The sequence below is a fragment of the Protopterus annectens genome, chromosome 9.part0 (assembly GCF_019279795.1).
Source record: "Protopterus annectens isolate FY-2018-M chromosome 9.part0, PAN1.0, whole genome shotgun sequence".
NCBI classification, from domain to species: Eukaryota; Metazoa; Chordata; order Ceratodontiformes; family Protopteridae; genus Protopterus; species Protopterus annectens.
Genome location: NC_056743.1, coordinates 1,276,255,728 through 1,276,279,146, shown reverse-complemented (window position 1 = coordinate 1,276,279,146; position 23,419 = coordinate 1,276,255,728). Strand labels below are relative to the sequence as shown.

The following is a 23,419-nucleotide window of genomic DNA, read 5'->3' as shown; positions in this document are numbered from 1 at the left end:
GTACTTAAAAAGTCTATGGATTCAACACTGTCACAGCCTGGAAAAAATGATTCCTATCATACCTTACCTATGCCTGGAGTTCCTATGGTGGGCAGAGGCCTGCCACCAAAACAAGGGGCTGCCATTCACACTACTCCCTGCCACCCAAACCCTAACTGCAGATGCATCAGACTATGCATGGGGGGCTCACCTGGAAGGGAAGTGCAGTCAGGGCAAATGGAACCCAAATCAAATGCACCTACATATCAATCAAAAAGAAATGTTAACTGTACAAAATGCTCTGATAGCCTTCAAGGACTACATTCTTTTAGGACAACTAATGGTAAAGACGGACAACACCACAGTTACGTGGTACATAAACAAGCAGGTGGGTGCACATTCCTACCCTCTCTGCAGACTAGCCATGGCATTGTGGAACACGGCCTTGAGCTACCAAGTACACTTACACGTTCAGTTCCTGCCAGGAAATTTGAATACACTGGCAGAAGGACTAAATCTCATGGACCCACACGAGTGAAAACCGGAACCATGGATCTGAAGTAGGCAGACTTCATTTGTCTGCAACCTGTGGGTATCGGATCCGACTTCGGATCCGAGCCGGCATTTCAAAAGCTTAGGATCCGAGCTCCTAGCTCCTCCCTCTACCCATAATCCCCTGCCAAGCCCTAACTGACCCCAGATTTCATTTGCCGCATTTCAAGTAGCAACGGATTCCTCGAGCTCCTGGCAGCAATTACTATTCAGATAAGTTTTGACAGAAAAAACTTTAAAGTTTTACACTGTTTTTAGTTGTGTGTGTGTTTTAGGCTTTCCTCGCTTTACCTTAAAACTTTTCTTCGGGTTTTGCGTAGTTTTGTGTGAGTTTTCAGTTTCTCTTGTGTGTTAGGCCTAGGGTGTACCATGGCAGAAGCCCCTAAGGCCGTTTTCCCAAAATGTACCGAGTGTGGCCACAAGCTGTCCCCAGCTGATGGCCACACTCGGTGCGTTAAATGCTTGGGGGTTGAACACCTGTCATCTGGTTGTACCATATGCGCAGGGTTCAACCCCTGAGCTTTAAGGGAGCGGAGGTCGAAGTTAGTACTGGCGGGACTTCTCCCTCCAGATGCGACTTCGGCCTCTGCCCCTGTTAGCCAGCAACCCACCACGGGTGCTTCGGTCTCCCTTTCCCCGGCAGGGACTCAACCTCCCACCAAGAAGCCGGAGGATAGGGAGACCATTAGAGAGAAGGAGAGACAGAAGGAGAGACATAAGGAGAAGTACCACAAGCGGCGGGCCGAGACCTCAAGCTCAGCCCCTCCGTCTAAGCGGGCCTCTCCTGTGTCTTCTAGATCTCCTCCTCCTCGGCTCCATTCCCCTCGGTTCTCTTCCGGACCCGAGGAGGAGGAGACTAGCCCTTCAGTGAGGTCCCCGAGGCGGCTCTCTAGGTCCGCTTCGGTGGCCTCATCTAGATTCACTTTCTCAATGATCCATCCCTGAGTGCCTTCGTTGGACGACGACCTCTCTCCGGAAGGGCCCCTAGCCTCGATCGAGAGGCCTGGTGGTTCTGGTGTGCTCTCGTCTCCGTGGTCGGGTCTCGGTCTCCGATCTCGATCTCGGCTCTCTCGATCATCATCCGCGGATCTGAGTGGGGGGTCAGCTCTCTGGGCTTAGAGAGGCTCCCTCCCTCAGCCAGCTTTCAACGTGGTGCAAGGGCACCACTGACTACCCCGGTCCCCTGCAGCTCCACCCCGCACTCCCTTGCAGCTGGGCCAGGCTCCCATCAGCGCATTATGGAGATGTTTAATCAGGGGGGGGTCTGCCCCCTCAAGGTCTGTGTTCTTGATCCTCCGAAGAGTCAAGCCGTCGGATGATGCTGGCAGCTTTTAGTTAGTTCAGCAACCTTCTCTCTGAGAGTGCTGAACTTATGGCACATGTCATCAGGATGTGACTTTTCCGAAAAGCTTAATGCCCCTCCCTTTGATGCCCCCTTTCTGGTTTGGCAAAACTGCAAACTGTACAAAACTCAGAGTCAGGCGGGAAGGGCTCTAGAACTTTGGGTCCAGAGAACCCTTTTCCCTGAAAAAAAATCCCAGAGATCGAAGCCTCCCGATGTACCAGGCCATCAGCGCGTCCCGAGATCATCGATCATCAGTTTTACCAGGTTGTTCTGTGTGCCAAAAAAAAGGGGGACTTAGACCCCGATCTTAGACCTTTCCTGCTGAAACCTCTCTGTAACCAGCAAAAGTTTCGATGGTCACTCTACAATCTATACTCCCCTTTGAGTTCAGGTCCTTCTTTGGTCTCACCTCTGCCCCCCAGGGTGTTCACCAAGTACTCAGCAGTGGTAGCGCCCACCTGAGACTCCAGGGATTACAGGTCTTTCCGTACCTGGACGACTGGCTCCTCATGGCATCATCAAGGCATCTACTGTGCTCAGCCAGGGACTATTTCCTCCTTATAGCCCCGAGGCTGGGCAACACCATAAACTTGGAAAAATATTTACTGCATCCCACACAACTTATAGATTTCATAGGAGGAAGGTTGGACACAAGATCAATGCGGGCCTTCCTCACTCCAGATCGACTGTCCAGCCTGAGGTGTCATATCACAGCAGTCCTGCAACCGTTTCTGACGGCGGCTTCGGTCCCGAGGGCCCTGGGTTCAATGGCAGCAGCTATTCCACTTCTTCTCCATGCTCGCTTACACATGCGGGTTCTTCAATGGACCCTACAGGTCCAGTGGTCTCCGCTGTACTCTTCTCTCAACAGCCCGATAGCTATCAGCAAAGCATGCAGGGACTCCCTGTTTTGGTGGCTCCAGTCACCGGAGCTCCTAGCAGGGAGACCCTTTTGTGCAACATTCCCCCTAGCCACAGTGACCACGGACGCTTCTCGCCTCGGGTGGGGGGGGGGCATTCTGCGGGCAAGATTGTCCAAGGCACGTGGAACAGTTCAGAGACCTCGTTGCATATAAATGTCCTGGAGATGAGGGCAGTGCTCTTAGCGTTGCAAGCACTTCACAGCCTTCTCCCTGCAGGGACTATTGCGATACAGACGGACATGTCGGTAGTCTGGTACATCAACAAGCAGGGGGGAACCAGGTCCTATCCCCTTTGTCGAGAGGCCATGAGAGTCTGGGAATGGGCAATCTCCACCAAACGCTTTCTTGTAGCAATGCACATTCCGGGAAGGTCCAACATCCTTGCGGACAAGCTCAGTTGCACCATTCTTTCTCCTCACGAATGGTCTCTCTATCCTCTGGTAGCGAAGAAGATTTTTGCTGTCTGGGGGCAACCCTATTGCGATCTTTTTGCTTCTCACTCAAACGCCAAATGCGACAGTTTCTTCGCTCTGCTTCCCCCACCTGGGGAATCCCGAGACGCACTGGTGCATGCTTGGCCTCCCGGTCTCCTTTATGCTTATCCTCCACTACCTCTAATGCAGAGGCTCTTGCAGAAAGCCAACAGTCTGGGGAGCAGAATGATTCTCATTGCCCCGTTCTGGCCTCGTCAGCCTTGGTTCCCTTATGTATGGTCTTACAAAGTGAATCTGCCCTGGATTCTAGATCCGATCCCAGATCTCATTTCCCATCCTCAAGGGCTCCCGATTCCGAATCTACACACCTTGAGATTGGCAGCCTGGCTGCTCCAGTTCCATCCTTGATTAGGACTCCCGGTATCTCGTCACCTGTCAAGGCCATTTTAGTGGCGGCTCATAAACCTTCCACTAGGAAGGTTTACCGGAGCAAATGGAAAAGGTTTTCTATTTGGGCGACTCAGAACAATGTTGATCCTTTTTCTGCACCAATGTCTGCGGTACTGGACTTCTTAACAGACCTCTTTCATCAGGGGGCCAGTTCTTCCACGGTAAAGGTACAAATGGCAGCGATTTCCCATTATCATGTGGGTCATGAGTCAGCTCCCCTCATGACTGCAAAACTTTGCAAGACTTTTCTTAAAGGAGTTTTTCTGTTGAGGCCCCCGGTCAAAGAAGCTGTGCCACCTTGGGACCTATCTTTAGTCCTACAGGCCCTTACTGCTCCTCCCTTTGAGCCTGCAGCTTCTGTAGATCTAAAGTACCTTTCCTGGAAGACTGCCTTCTTGGTAGCCATCACCTCAGCCAGAAGAGTGTCGGAACTCCAGGCTCTATGCGTCAAACCGCCTTACCTCTCCTTTTTTCCCGATAGGGTGTTCCTCAGGACCAATCCTTCTTTTCTTCCAGAAGTTTCTTCGGAATCTAATATTAACCAATCAATCAATTTACCTGTTTTTTTCCCCAACTATAAAAACAAAGGAGAATATAAGCTGCATTCTTTAGATGTTCACAGACAATTGCGCTTCTACATTCACAGAACGGCTGGTCATAGACAATCAGATCAACTGTTCATCTCCTTTGCTAAATTTGCTATGGGTAAAGCAGTCTCCAAAGTCACACTGTCGAGATGGATTGCTAATTGTATTTTGCAGACTTATGACACTTCAGGTAGGCCTGGTCCTCAGAGGGTTACAGCTCACTCTACTAGGGCAGTTTCCACTTCAGCTGCTTTTAAGTCCCGAGTGCCATTGGATGATATCTGTGCAGCAGCTACTTGGGCCTCGTCTCATACCTTCATTTCTCATTATAAGGTGGATGTTGTTTCCAGGGGGAGAGCATCCTTTGGCTCAGCGGTGCTCCAGAACATCCTTCCATGATGGCCGCCCAAGATTTAGGTAGCTGGGGACTCTGTCCCACAGGTTGCAGACAAATGAAGTCTGCCTACTTCAGATTTAGAAGTTATGTACTCGCCATAACGTTCCATCTGAGTAGGTGACTTCATTTGGATGCAACCATCACCCCCTCCATCCCCCTGACCTATATAGAGTAAGAGTTTATTCCTGTGTTCAGGTATTTTTTATACTAGTATTCACTAGGCAAACTCAATCTGAGGTCAGTTAGGGCTTGGCAGGGGATTATGGGTAGAGGGAGGAGCTAGGAGCTCAGATCCTAAGCTTTTGAAATGCCGGCTCGGATCCGAAGTCGGATCCGATACCCACAGGTTGCATCCAAATGAAGTCACCTACTCAGATGGAACGTTATGGTGAGTACATAACTTCTAAATTTTCAACATGTTGACAAGCAAATGGGGGAGCCCAGACATAGATCTGTTTGCTTCCCCCCAGAACTACCATTTGGACAAATTTTGCACAAGGACTCCCACAAAAAAGCCTGGAAAGTGGATGCTCTGTCCTTCAGTTAGAAAAGCCTATCTGTCTATGCCTTGTCCTCCTCTGCCTCTGCTCTCCAAAGTCCTGCTTAAAAGTCAAACAGGGCAAACCAAGAATGATTTTGATTGCTCCAGACTGAAACAAAGAACGTCGCTGGACACTGCTGCTCCTTATTAAAACATTTATTCAGTACAAACAGAGTCATAGCGACTACTTCAGCGTGATTACAGCAAGAGGGTAATACCACAGGAGCTATGGGAGCACGACCTAAGGAGCAGCGGGGAAAGCAAAATTTTTTGGAAATGTTGCCCGCCCCCGTGAAAAAGAAACTGGCATGGAAGAGATCCTCGAGCGAAGATCGAGTGGCGGACAGGAAAAGGAAGTTATTGGACTGACTGACTATAGTTTGTATCATGGTATTGTTTATAATTTATCTAGCTATGTCTTGAATGAAGAAGAATTGATGATTTTGAACAGAGGGTTAACGTTTATACCCAGTAACAACAGTGTTTTTAATGAGGTTATGATGGATGTCATGTTATTTTGTCGTAATCTAACCTTAAGGATGTTGTATGGTTCACAGAATGATTACAGTTTAACCCTAAAGAAACCCAGTGTTTATGTCCCCCCACTCACACCCACTATGAACTTGTTTCTTAGAAGCTGTGAGAATGATCTTATAGAGTACTTTAAGCAAGGCAGCTTTAGTAAATTTTACAATTTGACACAGAAGCAGAAGGAAAGTTTGGATAATTTAAGCAAAAATAGGGAAATTATAATAAAGCCAGCAGACAAGGGAGGGACGGTGGTCGTCCTTGATGCAAATTGGTACAACTGTAGGCTGAAGCAACTTTTATCAGATGAAAAAACATATATATGCATCAATCCCTTGGGAGTGAAAAGAGTGGTTGATAGGGTTCATACAGCTCTGAAAGCCCTACATTTTGACATGAATATTAATGATGAGGTGCTTAACTTCTTATGGATAGAAAATGCTATAACTCCCATTTTTAAAGCCCTCCCAAAGATACACAAATCTCTGGAGAACCCACCCCTTAGACCGATAGTTTCGGGGAGGGGGTGGGTGACTGAGAACATTTCGATATGGGTGGAACATCATCTTAGACCCTATGTAGATAGTGTGGACAACATATTGAAGGACGCGGGAGACTTTTTGAGAAAATTAGGTAATGTTGAGAAAGGCACATACAACAGTACTAAATTGTTGATGGTCACATTAGACGTTAACAATTTATTTACAGTAATAGATAATAGTTATGGCATAGAGAATGTAGGCACCCTCATGTTGGATTCAGGGGCTACAGGTGACAAGATTAGTTTAGTGAAAACATTGTTAGGTTTAGTTTTGGAGAATAATGTTTTTATAGGGGGTGATTCTATGTATAGACAGGCACAGGGGGTGGCGATGGGCACCCCCTGTGCCAACACGTATGCTAACCTTGTACTATCACAATGGGAGAAAGTATTTGTATTGAATAATGAAACTTGGCGAAGTCATTTGAAAATGTATGTACGTTTCGTGGATGACATTTTTATCTTATGGGATGAGAGTTTAGATATATTGCAACTATTTGTAGACCATCTACATTCCACAACCACATTTTTTAGATTTACCATGAAAGCCTCTACAGAATGTATAGACTTTTTGGATGTGAATATAATACAAGAAGGGGCAGGCTTTAAATCCAAGTTGTTTAAAAAGGAATGTTGGAAAAATAGTTTACTCCCATATGATAGCATGCATCCACGATATACGTACTCTAATATAGTGCAAGGACAGGTCAGTAGGATCTCCAGGATCTGTTTAGATGATGAAGATTTTGAGAAAGAGTTAGTGACACTTAAAGGTTGCCTGCAAGATAGGGGTTATCAGAGCGAGAAGGTTAATAAAGTTAATAGTGACAGTAAGGGCCATAGGGGTAATAAATATTGACTTGGTTAAAACGTATGGGTGTAGTTGAAAGTGAATTAAGGGATAGGACTACAACATTTAAAGCACCACAGGTGTCTTTCACATATAGTAGTAATATAGGGGACATATGCCATATTGTCCGAAAAAAATGGAATATTTTGACCAGTGATGTGAATTTGCACAATGTAGTAGGACAAGGACCCTGTTTTAGGTATAGATGGAATAAAAACCTTAAAGATATACTATGTGGAGAAAAACCCATTAACAGTGGACCAGTCTCCCTAATTTCGGCAGGGACAGTACCCTGCAGAAGATGTAAAGCTTGTGGCCATATTAACAACAAGAATTCAGTATTCACTCACCCTGTAACTGGTAGGCAGTTTATTTTAAAAGGTAAGGCAACGTGCAACACCACTGATTTGGTTTACCTGGCAGAATGTGAACACTGCCCTTGTTTTTATTTGGGAAAGACAAATCAAATGTTTAAAACTAGGATCTTTCAACATATGTCAAGTATTAGGAATAAAGATCCACATAATGCACTTAGTAGGCATATAAAAGAGTTTCCCACACATAGTTTTTTGTTTAGGACTGTTGTTAACATTAGGCTTACCAATGGGGGTGATTTGAAGCATAAAACTGAATTATCAGAATCAAATTGGATTGTTGAATTAATGGCTACAAGAGCACCTGGCTTGAATGAAGCAGTACCAATAAGGCCCACACTTCAGAATAGGCAGGTCTTTTATTGAATTTTACTTGAATTTTATTGGGTGAGTTGTTTTTTAAATGGAGTATTGTTTGCATGTGTAATTTTGTCTGAGGAAGGGAGTAGTCCCGGAAGCGCTTACCACTTTTATTGACTCTGTTTGTACTGAATAAACGTTTTAATAAGGAGCAGCAGTGTCCAGCGACGTTCTTTGTTTCATTTTGGCTTTATATCGTAAGCTGGACTTTGGTGCAGCACCTAACTTCTTTGTGCATTGCTCCAGACTGGCCACGCCAACACTGGTACCCTCTCCTGCGCAGTGTGTCACAAATATCTCCACGGCACCTGCCTCAAGCACCTTCCTTGCTATCTCAGCAGGAGAACCCAATTATGCACCCTCAGCTCCCAATATTGAACCTTGCAGCTTGGCTAATCACTTAAATTCACCCTTAACATCCCTCAGCAACCTGTGATGGATGTCATCTTGGAGGCGAGAAGACCTAGTACTAGAAAATCTTTTGCTGACAAATGGAAAAGATTCTGTGCCTGGAACCAATCTTTAGGGATGAGCACAGCAGCGCCCAATTTTCCTCAGATTGTGCAATACTTAACTGAGATGCTTCACAAGGGCCTGTCTTTTTCGTCTGTTAAAATCCACGCTTCAGCTATTTCAGCTAACTATAACACAGACCCACCCCTCTTTTCTCATCCCCTGCTCAAGCAGTATCTCAGAGGAGCAAAGAACTTGAGACCACCCAGGAGAGCCCCTACCCCTGCCTGGGACCTTAACTTTATTTTGGAGACACTCACTCTACCTCCTTACGAGCCAGCTGCTACTGCAGACTTAAAATTTATTTCTTGGAAAACAGCCTTCCTCTTAGCAATCATTTCAACTAGAAGGATATCTGAATTACAGGCCCTTATGTCAGTGGATCCTTTCATCGTCTTTCATTCATTTGCCAACCTTCTATCCCAATCCACAGAACAAAAGGGAACGGAGTCTGCATTCCTTGGACGTGCACAGACAACTTAGATTCTACTTGGACAGAACTAAATTTCAAAGAAAATCTGAACAATTGCTAGTAGCATTTGCTGCTGGGGCAGAAGGGAAGGCTATTTCAAAACGAACCATTTCTAAATGGATAAGCCATTGCATTCATTTCTGCTATAAGCACCATGGAAAACCTGTCCCCCAGGGGATCAGATCTCATTCCACCAGGGCTGCATCTACTTCTGCAGCCTTTCTCATAGGTGTTCATACCAGGGATATTCTAGAAGCTGCTACCTGGAGTTCTGTACATACTTTCACCAAGCATTATCATTTACCAATTTTCTCTAAATCCAGAGCTGGCTTTGCCACTGCTGTCTTGCAGGGCCTTATAGCTGGTCCTAATGCTGTATAAATTCCTCCTCCCAACCATAGCTTTGGGCATTTACCCAAATATAATGACTGCAACAGTGAAATATGAAGAACATAGTACAGTTGTGTACACTTACCATAAATGTAGATGTTAGAGTGTATTCACTGTTGCATTCCTGGTTACCCTCCCTCCAGCCCCCTGTTTTTCTCTGACTATACCTCTACTTTCTTTTTCTATGCTTAAAAGCCTTTTTGGTGTATTTGCTTTTGGTTGGAGGTATATTTTTGTGTTTTTAATTTTATTTTGCTCCCCATTTTGGGGGCCACCTGACATCTGGGGCAAGCAAAACTGATGTAATGGCGTCAGCTGCATGTTTTATACCCCTGACGACTTGACGTCATGGAAGAAGGGACAGCAACTGATGCAGGACCTAAGACTTTGTTAATCAGGCCGACTGAGTGCAGCCTGCCAGCAGATTACCCGAATTTAATGACTGCAACAGTGAATACACTCGAACATCTACATTTATGGTAAGTGTACACAACTGTACTTTTTTTACACAGCTGTCTTTTCTGCAGTGCTTCCTGTACAGAAGTCCTTTTTTGCTTGAATCTTTTTTCTGCTTCCCCCATGTTGATTGGTTACTGCTTTGGAAATCTTAATTTTTTTGTTAGGAATTCAGTTCTCGTAGCAGTCTATGTGAAGAACATGGTAACATTTTGTGAGAAATTCACCATAACAGTAGATGTTTGTCAGATATCAGTTTCAGATCACCCTCTATTCAGGGACAGCGGAGACCCAAGGCCTCAGGATACCTCCATGAGTGGTCCCCAACTTTGAGGCCTCCCCAGATTATTTTACCTGAGGAGCCCCCTAGAAAGAGAGTGTGTAAGAGGAAGCACATTGACTCCCATCCTCATCTTTGGCTGTTCCTCCTTCGGGGTTGGGAGGGTGGCCTAATGGTTAAAGTGTTTGCCTTGCAAACACAAGGTGCAGGGTTTGAGTCTCACAAGGGATAATTGGCTAGGCTTAAAATGGCTCGCAAGGGCAGTTAGCTTAGTACTAACCTATAAACCTATATTACTGTTGCATCATTAGCTCCCACCAGCCTTCTCCCACAGACAGAGACACATGCAAAGAATAATGTGTAGGTAAGGACTGAAGGGGAGGTGGTGAATCTCTGTGAACGCCTCTTGTCTGGGATTTGTGATCTGCACTACTCACCAAGTATAAATTGGCAAATGGACTGCCAGTTGGGGACCATCCATGTTAGACCAGGGAATTTATTGTCATTTTACTGCTTTCTGCCTTATAACATCTAAACAAAGAGCTCTAAAAATTAGTGAAGGCTATCCCCTTCACTGGGCATAATTGTTCTGTGTTGCTGGCAAAAAAGAACAGCAGATGGCAAAAGCAGATTTGCTTGTTTTATTTAAGGTACAGGAGGGCGATCCTTGTTGTATAAAGGACTTGACCTGTGCAGGAACAGCAAGCTGACATCCACCTTTGGCTTAGTCCCATTGCTAGGAATTCTAATGCAGCAGTGATCATACTTGAACAGTTATTTTTGTGGTGAGATCATCAAACAGCTGTTCTGTGTTATGCTTTAGATGGACTGCATTAGAACTTAGCTACTGGATTGATCCTTAGCTTTGAACAAGACAGCACCTGAAGTTGTAAAAGGCCAACTTTTAGATGTGCACTTGGATGAGGATGTCTTCTTTTGATAACTTCTTAAGAGGGTTTTAAGTGTTTGTAAGAAAAAAAAGTGGAGGCAGCTGACAATTTTTCACAATTCCTTACTCAAGTGTTGCTTTTACAAGAGGTAAACGTTAACCAGGATACAGAAATCTAAGTAGTTAGCTGACTGCACTTTGTCAACAAAAGATCTAGCATAGTTTTTTTATGCATTTAAAAGACCGCCTCAGCAGAGAGACCTGGAATGTGTCTGATGGGCATCTGTGATGCACCCATTTGAAGAACTGAGCTTCTCGTCGTAAACTTATACCCTGGACCTGTACTCTAGAAGTAGAAGTTTCAATGGCAGGGCATCTTGGTATGAGCTTTCCCTTTTATCTGCTTGTTAGCCTTCACAGGCTAGGTCTGTAACTTCCTTCTATTTTTTTTTTTTACTGCAGACTGGTCTCACCACTAGTCTAACTATGTGTGCATAGCCTGCAACTTGTCTAACTTGCTCTCAACCTCTCTGTATCTGTCAATATCACACTCACTCTTGCATAACTCTTCCTAAACTCCACTGGTCCCACCCACCTACACAACTATACTAGTATCACCTCTTGTCTGTGTTCCCACACACACTTACTTCTCCCTGTCCTTCTACCTTCATTGCAGTGCTAACTCTTTCACATCCACTCTTCCTTACCCTCCTTTCTGCCTGCACTCCTGTTATTTTCCTTCCTAAAGAATAGCACTTGCTTGCTACCCTTCAAACCAGTAATTTACTTGTAAGGTTCAACCGTTATAATGTCGTCGTCAACAAGGCAGTCTCTACCCTCAATAAATAGAGTATACCTTCAGTACATAAAGTTCCCTTACTCCACTACCTATTTCCTTTCCTCCACTTTGTTCTGTCTCTCTCAATGAATCTGTCTTGGACACATCGAACAGAACATTTTTTAAACAAAAGTGCATAATTTATACACTGTATGCTATTTTTTCTCTCACTGCTACACTACCAAATGGAGAAGGATCTACACTAAAACTGACTTGCATTTTATTTACAAGAAGATTTTATGAGCCTATGATGTATATATTGATATGCTTTGTAAATGTAGTCACTGCTTAAATATTCATGTACTCTGCAAATGTATCCACACTGTTTAAAATGTGGTGTGCTATATAATTACCTGTATACTGTTTGTACACGGTCACTCTGTGTGAACTTGTTTTTTTTGGGGGGTGGAATCAGAGAAGCTTTTCTCTCCATGTCTCTGCTGAAAAAGGGTTTATTTAAACCCATTTGGACTTTCCTGGTAAACAAAAGCAAAATAAATAATACATTTTTGGTTTGAAATTTCAAGATACTTCAGTATCTTTTCTACTGATCGACTTGCTTCAGAAATCCTTCTAAAGAAATATTGCATGGGTGTCTTCCCTTTTGCAGTGATCTTTGATAGAATCTTCTGAAGATGGTCCCAGTCTCCTCTTCTTTCCATTTCCATTGAGTGTTCATCTATCTTTATGTACAAGTTTAATTTGCTAGCATGAAATTTAGTTTGAAAAGTTTGTCATAGTGTCTTCTTAAGGACTGTTAACAAAAGCTTTGTGTTGTAACTTTCACAGATGCTGGTTGCAAAGTTTCATAGAGTGTATAGGAGGTCATTTCTTGTTAACGAGTTTGTTTAAGAAGTTCCTTGATGTAGCAAGTACTTATACATAATTTCTTATCGTTGTTAATTGAAGCAGTATTGCATTCTTTCCATGTGACAGATGGTAGTAGATTGCTGAAGAGAAAATAATGCGTAGCCTTTTCTCCTTGTACTGTAAGATGAGCTGTATATTAAACAATATGCAGTTAGCCAACAGTTGACGTGCCTATTTTTTGAGGTGGTCCAGTACAGCAGTTTGTGGCTGTCCACAAATTGCACCTACTAAGTTGTAGTAAATAGCAAGTTTGTGCTATGCTGAATTATGAGCAACATGTGCAGGATTCAGGGAATCCTCTGATCCATCTTTTAGCCATTCATTGCTGGTAGGACTAAATGATATCATTAATAATGGTCTGTACAGATAAATAATGCCAACTCTTTGTTTAGATTCATGGTTCCTCTGAGGCTTTCTGGATCCTAGTGGAGGATGTGGACAGTGAAGTGATCCTGCATCATGAATATTTCCTTCTCAAAGCTAAGTATGCCCAGGATGAACATCTGGTCATGTTCTTTGTCCCTGTTTTTGAACCTCTCCCACCGCAGTACTTTATCCGTGTGGTGTCTGATCGATGGCTGTGTAAGTTGACTCTTTTCTTTGATTTGCATGCAGTTTGGGAATTTTGTTTGCATTTTTTTTAATTGCAGTGTAATGTGGCTGGTTAGTGTAAGGGGAAACAGTTTATTGAGTGCTGTGATGTGGGGGTGCTGGGAGATTTGCATGTGTAAAGGATAATGCTGTCAGGTTTATGTAGGAGAATTTGTGGTGTTAGCAATTCATAGTGAGGGGTGGCAGTGGTGGTGCAGCAGTTAGCATTGCTGCCTCGCAAGAAGAGGTTCTCTGGTTCAATTCTTGGCTGGGGTGCCTTCTGTGCGGAGTCTGCATTTCCTCCCTGTGGTCACATGGGTATCCGGGTGCTCCGGTTTCTTCCCATATCCTAAAGACATGCTGCAGTTGGATTGGAAACTCTAATTTGGCCCTATGTATGTGTGTGTGTCCCTGCTGTCGTAGTTTGGGAACCTGGCTGGCAACTTGATACCATAAAACTCCACTGCCAATCATTCTGCGACCCCCAGCGGGAAAAGCCAAAACGAGAAGCAGCAATTTATAGTGAGACATGCCTTAATTACTTTGTGTAGTATGTCATGCATTTCCTTTTTATATATACCTTAATGCAAGCTAGTATAAGGTAGTTTGTTTGTGTCTTTCGGCTTCTCCTGGTTAGGGGTCGCCACAGCAGAACTCCGGTCCGCTAATGATTGGCAGTAGATTTTTACGTACTGGCTTGCCGGCCCTAACGCACAACCGTCAACGAAGGAACGCCCATTCATGCATTTCGCTACACAGAAGATGCTCTAACAGAGAATCGAACAGGCAACGTCTAACTGTGAGGCGACAAAGTATAAGGTAGTATAAGGTAGTAGTACTTCTATTTTCCTTTTTTCTTACTGATTTATGCAAGATAACAAACCTTTTCCTTCACAGCTTGCGAGACCCAACTTCCAGTGTCCTTCCGCCATCTGATCTTACCTGAGAAGTATCCTCCTCCAACAGAACTATTGGATCTCCAGCCGCTGCCAGTGTCTGCTTTGCGAAATAGCTCTTTTGAGAGTCTGTATCAGGACAGCTTCCCATTTTTCAATCCCATTCAGACACAAGGTATGATTCTAAGTTGAATGGGGAAAGCTGCTTGATGAAACCTCATCAGTAAATAGATTTTGATTTTGTTCTAAATGTGTGATCAAGTAAATGTGCATCTTCATGAACTTTACTTATTCATTGTTCTATCTCAAGAAATGCATTTCTCAGTTTTTATATTACAGCACTACAAATACAGAGTTAAGTCTTTTCGTATAAGCATTGTGATTGAAATTCTTTCATTACTGATAAGAATGTAGAATAAATTTGCCTTTGATCTTTTGCTTTGTTTGCTCCTTTTTCTTTCATGCTACCATTTGTATCATGTTGGTGGGCTTGCTGATTTGAACTAGCATTGGTTTGAGATTCCTGCTTTATGCTGTCTTCATCAGATGGTGTGTTTTACTTTGCATATCCCTGTGTATTACTTTGAAGCATCTGTTCATTCTGCTTTCTTATGGTGATACCTGCATTTTTTGTGGTCAACTTTGTCCCTCTTTAGGGCTTGCCTGCTCCTTCCTTCTGTCTTTTATATCACTGCAGGAGTGACTGTCATTTCAAAATATCCTCTGTGTTCCTTTAAGAACAAACCTGTAATGGTAAAATGTATGTAATATGCATTTGATCATAAAGTAATCAGTTTATTAAATGTTTTATTTTTGTTGTCTTGTCATTCACCAAGTTTATATGGATATTTGCAGTTTGTTGGGAGCTGCAGTGTGCTGCTTTTAACTTGTGAATGACATGTTCAGAAATTAATCATTCCCATCTTATTTCTCAGTTAGATGGGTAATGTAAAGGTAATAAAATAAGACTGATTTCATTATGGACTTTACGGTTCTAAGTTTGTAGACTTTCTGGAATGAGTCTGCTTGTACTTCCCAGCATTAAGCTACACATTTTTCTTCATGTTTTAGTCTTTAATGCTGTGTACAACAGTGATGAGAACATTTTTGTCGGTGCCCCAACTGGCAGTGGGAAGACGATCTGCGCAGAGTTTGCAATCCTGCGAATGTTACTACAAAATGCTGAGGGGCGCTGCATCTACATCACCCCAATGGAAGCCCTTGCTGAACAGGTGAGGCGTATGAATCAACATCAGTGTGTTTTCATTGCTCCTCTTCTCCTTGACATTTGTGGACACTCACCCACACACACCTGTGGTTTGCACTGTTTGGTCAGATAAGCTTGTGCATTAAAATTTAGGAATGTTTCCAAACAATGCAAGACCATCTAAGTAAGTACAGATAAAGAAACATGGGTCACAGAGGAGGCATGATGTTGCATGTGTCCTTGTCACTTAAAATTATTTGGGGAAGATTAAGAAGGGCTTGAAATAGAGCTGGTCTACATTGTTAATGGAAATGTGGTCGTAGTGCCATGCCTGGTTCTGAAGACATGGATTTCTTCCTCTCTCTTCCCTGGTGGTGGAATACTCCTGCTGTATTGGCTCTTGAAATTGAATGGTTCTACCATACCCAGTGGATGGTGGTGGTGAAAGGCCCAAGATCTAACCCTTAAGCTGAAAACATTTGGAAATAAAAATGGTAAGCTGTTGCTGTAAGACTGTTTTTAGACTTGAAGGTAACATCCCTTCTGGTACTAAAGACATTAAAAGGCGTCTTTCCCACTTTGAGAGTAAACCGTGCTGTCCAAATGATATTGAATATAAAATAAAAATACCTAAAATAGACAAGAGGTCTTGTAGATAAATGGAGGGTTCTTCCTGAAGACCATTAACTTGTCATTTTGATGCTGTCTTTACAGCAAGAGTGTGCTTAGCTTCCTTATCCTGAAGAGATGGTAGCTGGCCATTTTCTCATTGAAGTCATCAAATTCCCTGATGATCATCGTGTTACCCTGCTGCAGTCATCACACTTGGGTTATCCTGTAGTCAGGCGGACCCGCAGTCGGCCGGAATTCCAAAGTCTTGGTCCAGCGTCGGTTGCTGTCTCCTCTTCCCTGACATCAGTGCGCCAGGGGTATATATAATGCAACCGACGCCATTTGTTCCAGTCTTTCTTGCCACGCGGTGCCCGAAGCAGAAGCAGTTCGCAAGTGCTGGTCGGCCGACTCCTGAGATTTTCAAATTCGAATTTCAGACCGAAGTCTTCTATAAAGCTAAGTACCCCGGTGGGGAAATTTTTCTTGCCTCAGACCGATGTCAGAAAAAGTTAACAATTGTATTTCTTGTGGGAAGCAAATACCTCGTAAGGATTTTCATTCTTATTGCATACCTTGCCTAGGCCCAGACCACGACGTCACTTCTTGCCAGTTTTGTGCTAGGTTTAATAAGCGTACTATTAAAAGACGCTTTGATTTTGCACGACACTACTTCGGTAGGAAATTTAACTACAACATGCCGTCGGAGCAACCGACTACCGGCGTGCACAAAAACCGCAGGGATAAGGACAGGCAGCCCAGGCCTAAGCCAGATTCCGAGGCCTCGGCTGATCCGGTCTCCGGTTCTCTGGTCCTCAGTGAGGCTCCAATGCAGCCCCTGACTACCGCAGATCTGGAACCCGAGACCGCTACGGAAATTTTGACGGAATGTACCAGGCCGATGCAGCCTTTTACTTCAGGCCCTTCCGACGACTTTGCTTCAAAAGACGTCGGTCCTACAGAAACGCCATCAGTTTCTGAAGGCGTTTTCAGACTGACGACTCTCACCATTAAAATGTTTTCTAAGTCGAAGACTCCTCCTAAATCTAAAAGTACTGCACTTCAGTCTCCTGTTCAAGGCCCTATGCTTAAGAAACAGATGCTCAAAATGGCTGAAGATTTGATTTCTTTAATCAGGGGTTCACAGCCCCCTCCTGACAAAAGGCCCAGACAAGATGAAGATTTTGCTTCCTCTGAGCAAATGTCCATTTCTTCAGACTCCTCTGAAAACCAAGACTATTCCTTCTCTCCTTATGAAGATTCTGATGCTGAGGACTCTATTTCCTCAGCTTCTCCTCCTAAAGACTACTCCTTTGGGGAAACTTTACACACTATGAGGGAACATTTTCACTGGGAAGGTCACGACTACTCTGATTCAAAGAAAAGGCTCAGAGAATTTCTTTTACTCCCCCAACACAGACCACTTGCCATCCCACCAGTTTTGGACATTGTGGATGTCTATTTAGAATCCAGTTTCAACCCAGACTCTCTACCTCCTGCTCCGGCTAAGCCTGACAGATACTACAGAGTGCCTGATTCCCACAAATTTCTTTACAAAAGCCCAGTAGCTGACCCAGAGACTATCTCCCAGGGTCCCAAGGGGGCTAAGGCTTCTATGGCTAAAAACCCAGTACCTTCTGAGAGGGATTCCAGAGCACTCGACAGGTGGGGGAAAAAGGTTTACACCTCAGCCACACTAGCTATGAGGGCACTGAATTGTCAATTTCATATGCTTAAGTATCAGCAATTTCTAATCTCTCAGTTAAAGCAAAGAATAACCACTCTCCCTCAACAATCTGAATTGAAAGAAGTACAGGATCTGTTGCACGCCACTGAGCAGGTGGGCAAACATACCTTACAATGTGGGTTTGATTCTTTGGAGGCCTCCTGCAGAGCAGCTGTCACTGGGTCTGTTATACGTAGGCATGCTTGGTTAAAGGAACAAACTCTGCCTGATCATGTTAAAGCAAAACTACTAGATGCTCCCTTACAGCAGGATGTTCTTTTTGGAGTTAAAGCAGAAGAAGTTTTAAAGAAAATGGAAGATAAGGCAAAATCTATGCAGACAGTCAAAGATTTCCTACAAGTACAACCCCCTCGCTTCAGCAGAAACTGGCCAACAAAAAAGTGATCCTTTCCAGCCACTGACAGACCGCAGAGGGGTAAATACAGAAGCCCAAGGGGCAGAGGACATCCACAAGCCCAGTATAAACCTCGCCGATGGGGCACTACAACACAGAAGGGAGGAAAAGACAGGTCTCAATCCACCAGAAGGCAAACTCAATGACTTGCACCTCATCTGGCCAAGCAATACTCTCTTGGCAGCCCCCCTGGGGGGGAACTCGCACTTTTTGCAGACAACTGGCAGATAGTCACAAAGGACAAATGGGTCCTAGACATAATTTTACGAGGATACAGATTCCACTTTCACACCTTGCCAATGAAAAGAGGAATGCCAAACCTGCCACAAAATCAATGGGCAGAGGCACAAAAGCAAATTACAGCTCTCATGGACATGAGAGTCATTCAACTGGTACCTACTCGAGAGCAAGGCCAAGGATTTTACTCAAGACTCTTTCTAGTGCCCAGAAAGGACAATGCCTGGAGACCAATTCTGGACCTTTCAATTCTAAACACTTACTTACAAGTACCCAAATTCAAGATGCTAACACTACAGCAGCTACTTCCCATGTTGGGCAAGGAAGCATGGCTAGTAACGTTGGACCTCAAGGAGGCATACCTGCATGTCCCTGTCAGAGAAAGTTTCAGAAGATACCTCCGTTTCATTGCAGGTTCAACCCTTTACCAATTCTCTGTACTGCCCTTTGGCTTATCCACTGCGCCCAGAGTTTTCACAAAATGCCAGGCACCAGTAATTGCATACTGCAGACAAAGAGGAATTCAAATATATCCATACCTGGACGACTGCCTCATCCAAGCAGAAAGCAAAGACATTCTCTTACATCATCTGGCCTTTGTAAAGCATCTACTAAACTGCCTGGGGTACACAGTAAACGAAAAGAAGTCAAAACTAGTACCCTCACAAAAAAATGACATTCCTGGGTGCCAGCTTGAATACAACAGGCCCAGAAGGCTTATCTTACGCCAGACAAGCAACTACAACTGACTCAATATTTCAAGACAATGGCAACAAAGACCCAATTAACTGCAAGAAAAATTCTGCAGGCTTTGGGCTTCATGGCATCTTGCATACTAATAATACCATTTGCAAAGCTGCATATGAGGAAATTACAGTGGTACCTAAAAAGCGTATGGTCTCAACACAGCCACAGCTTGGACACAATGATATCTCTCATTCCCTGCCTACAACAGGAATTTCTATGGTGGTCACAGGCATGTCACCTCAACAAGGGTCAGCCTTTCATCTTGCCCCCAGCCAGGCAGACTATCACAACAGATGCTTCAGACTACGCCTGGGGGGCACACATGGCAGGGCAATGCATTCACGGCCTATGGACTGCAGATCAAAGAAATCTGCACATAAATCGAAAAGAGATGCTAGCTGTACAGAAAGCTCTGACAGCCTTCAATGATCTATTACATCCAGGATAACTTGCAATAAAGACGGACAACACCACAGTAATGTGGTACATAAACAAACAAGGGGGTACACATTCCTACCCTCTATGCAGGCAAGCAATGATCTTCTGGAACACAGCTCTGGCCTACCAAGTCCAGTTACAAGCTCAATTCCTGCCAGGACAGAAGAACACTTTGGCAGACGACCTCAGCAGAAACATCAAAGATCCCCAAGAGTGGAAACTAGATCCACAAATATTTGCAATGATAACTCAAAAATGGGGCCTTCCATACATAGACCTGTTTGCCAGTCCTCAAAACTACCAACTGACAAAATTTTGTACAAAGACATTCCACCATCAAGCTTGGAAAGTGGACTCTCTCTCTTTCAGTTGGAAAAACCTGACAGCATATTACCTCTCCTCACAAAGGTTCTTTTGAAGGTCAAAAAGGAGAGACCACGACTGATACTCATAGCCCCAGACTGGCCACGCCAGCACTGGTACCCGCTATTGAAAAATATGGCCCACAGCCCACCATGGATATTGCCTCAAATACCCCATTTGCTCACACAACAAAACAAACAGATTCTTCACAGCCAGCTCAAAACTTTAAATCTGGCTGCATGGCAAATCAACTAAGCATCCAACCAGCTCCTCTTTCACAAGCAGTTCTGGATGTTATTCTGGAAGCCAGGAGGCCAAGCACCAGGAAGGCTTATTCGGACAAATGGAAAAGGTTTTGTGCCTGGAACCAAGCTAAAGGCCAAGACACAATTCAGCCTCACATGCCTCACATTCTACAGTATTTAGCTGAGATGTTGCACAAAGGACTTTCCTTTTCCTCAATTAAAATCCATGCTTCAGCTATTTCAGGTCACTACAACACGGATCCACCTTTATTTTTACATCCTCTTCAAAGGCAGTTCCTCAGAGGGGCAAAAAACATTAGACGACCCAGGAGAGCTCCTACACCAACATGGGACCTCAACTTTGTTCTGGAAAAACTAACACTACTTCCCTTTGAGCCAGCTTTCTCTGCAGATCTTCAGTTCCAATCATGGAAGACTGCCCTGCTCCTAGCAATAACTTCAGCTAGGAGAGTCTCAGAGCTACAGGCACTAATGGCAGGGGAACATTTCCTCATTTTTCATCAGGACAGAGTGTCTCTATGAATTAATCCTTCCTTTATGCCTAAGGCGGTTTCCAGTGTAGCTTTTAATCAAACCATCCACTTACCCACCTTCTTCCCCAATCCACAGAACAAAGGTGAGAGACTCCTGCATTCCTTGGACATTCACAGGCAGCTTCGTTACTACTTGGACAAAACTAAGGCTTTCAGAAAAACTGACCAGCTCTTTGTATCCTATGCTACAACTTCTCAAGGGAAGGCTATATCTAAGCAAACCATTTCTAAATGGCTAGGTCATTGCATACGTTTCTGCTATACCCATCATGGGAAACCAGTTCCTGCTACCATTAGATCCCACTCTACCAGGGCAACAGCTACCTCTACAGCCTTTCTCAGGGGGGTTCCAACCAAGGAAATTTTAGAAGCTGCAACTTGGAGTTCAGTACACACCTTTACCAAACACTATCACTTACCTATTTACTTAAGTCCAGGGCGGACTTCGCCACTGCAGTTCTGCAGGGCCTTATTGCCTCCACTAACCCTCTATGATACCTCCCCCCTACCTTAGCTTTGGGATTCAACCCAAGTGTGATGACTGCAGCAGGGTAACACGATGAACATAGTACAGTTTTGTACCTACCATAAATGTAGATGTTCGAGTGTTCACCATGCTGCAGTCCAGGTTACCCTCCCTCCATCCCCTCTGATCTACTGGCAAAATCTCTTCCTTGCTTTACTGATGTATTTGCTTATAGCTGAAGGGATTTTTTGTTTGTGCAGTGTTCACTCCATTTGGTACTAATTCTGACGACCTTTTTGGGGGCACCTGACATCTGGGGCAAGAAAAACTGAAGAAAATGGCGTCGGTTGCGTTATATATACCCCTGATGCACTGACGCCAGGGAAGAGGTGACAGCACCCGACGCCGGACCAAGACTTTGGAATTCCGGCCGACTGCAGGACCGCCTGACGACAGGATAACCCAAGTGTGATGACTGCAGCAGGGTGAACACTCGAACATCTACATTTATGGTAGGTACAAAACTGTAATTTACTGAACTTGCCTCAAATTCAGTCTCATTTTAGGTTGCTACAGGTTAACATTTATTTTCAGCAACTAAAAAGTCAAATAGTATATTCTCTTCACATCAGGATGCTCCTGTAGAGATTAGAACTGATGTCAAAGGTGTAGCATTAATTATGAAATTGAACTGCTTGGTTCATGAACTTGGTTACATGGACAGTAGCAGCTCCAGTGCATTTAATTTAGAGTAACTAGTTTCTGAGAGACACAATGGTGCAGAGACAACACTGGCAGTAATCTGAAACAAAGAATGAACACAAGATAAGAGTAGTAGTGAGGCAGCAACATTTCCACTGTGCCACCATTTTCTGTATATTTTTTTAGAAATAAATGTATATGGGAAGGAGCGACGGAAAACGCTCATTGAAAGCAAGGCCAAAAAATAAAATTGTTTTAATTTCTCTTGTATTACAAGACATGTAGTTGTGTACAGAAGCTCTGAAGATATGGACTGTCAATTTTTTTCTCTAAATTTTAGTTTTTCTTTTTTAGTTTATCACTAGTTAATTGGGTAAACCAAGTGAGGGTCAGTGGTCCTCTTTTTACGGGAAACTTTGAAAGCCTTGTTTGGTTAATAAACTTGAGAGTTGCACATAACGCATATGGAGACTGTGGAATTCAAATCCGACAGCATAATAAAACTGGCTTAGCACCTCATAACTCAGTAACATCTACATATATGTATGTATGTATATGGCAAATTAAACTGCAAGCAGACACGCCCCCTGGCTTAAATGGTAATTTAAACGTAAAAAGTATTCTAAATTCTAAAATGGAACAGGTAGGGGGGAAAGGTTATTTCACCATCCAAAGTTCTTTATATAATTTGTAACTGTTAAATTTCTAAGTTCTGGCTATGGTTTACTTTCCTCCAAGTTTGAAAAAAGTTTGTATTTTACACACACACACACACACACATATATATATATATATATATATATATATATATCTGTGTATATATATATATATATATATATATATATATATATATATATATATATATATATATATACACACACACACACACATATATATATATATATATATATATATATATATATGTGTGTGTGTGTATATATATATATATATATCAGTAAGATCAGGAATCTGTTAAAGGGGGGGCGCAGTCTGGTCAGTCAACTACCAGGGTCTGAGTGAGAAAATGGGACACTTTTTTTTTTTTGGGGGGGGGGGAGGTATAAAGATCACCTTAAGATGCTCTGACGTGTAAAAATTAGGCAATATACATTCAGTTGACCGATAAATTTATGGATGATCTCTTAATACAAAGTTCCTGCTCATAATTAACACTAAAAGGTACCTTAAGATACCAAGTAACTGTAGTACAGTAAACAAATGTAGTAGACAGCTGGGGGTAGTGGATAGGCTGTGTTGTATCCCCTTCTACACTCAGAGGCAATAGGACACCCTGAAGTAACTGCAAACATTCACAGAGCTGAAGAATTTACTCATAAATTAGCCACTATAGACAAAATCCCTACTGCCAATTAGGTGGTACCACTGTAGCTGGGATGTGTGCATGTTGTGGATTCTCCTTGCTTGCTTAGTGGCTATTAAAACATTTTACACCAATATCAATATCACTTTTTTCACATTCAAACTTTTCACCACATTTGACAGGGGATAAAAGGTATTTATAGCGACTGTGTCACATTTACAGATTAGCTAGGAGTCATATGATGTTATCCTATGTGCTAAGAACACACCTTTCCTACTTTTAAACCCCCCCCCTTTTTTTTTTTTTTTTAATTTTGCCCCCCCCCCTTTTCCC

General features: G+C 43.5%; 1 protein-coding gene across 2 annotated transcripts in view; it reads left to right on the top strand.

The window, feature by feature from the left end:
• The window catches only part of SNRNP200 (small nuclear ribonucleoprotein U5 subunit 200), a 1,344,735-nt gene that overhangs the window by 849,943 nt on the left and 471,373 nt on the right, over positions 1 to 23,419 (top strand). For both annotated transcript variants that reach the window (XM_044084204.1, XM_044084205.1), the window contains 3 exons: positions 12,962 to 13,151; positions 14,058 to 14,231; positions 15,128 to 15,288. In XM_044084204.1, the coding sequence (XP_043940139.1) occupies positions 12,962 to 13,151; positions 14,058 to 14,231; positions 15,128 to 15,288 (525 nt within the window). The remainder of the gene's footprint in view (positions 1 to 12,961; positions 13,152 to 14,057; positions 14,232 to 15,127; positions 15,289 to 23,419) is intronic.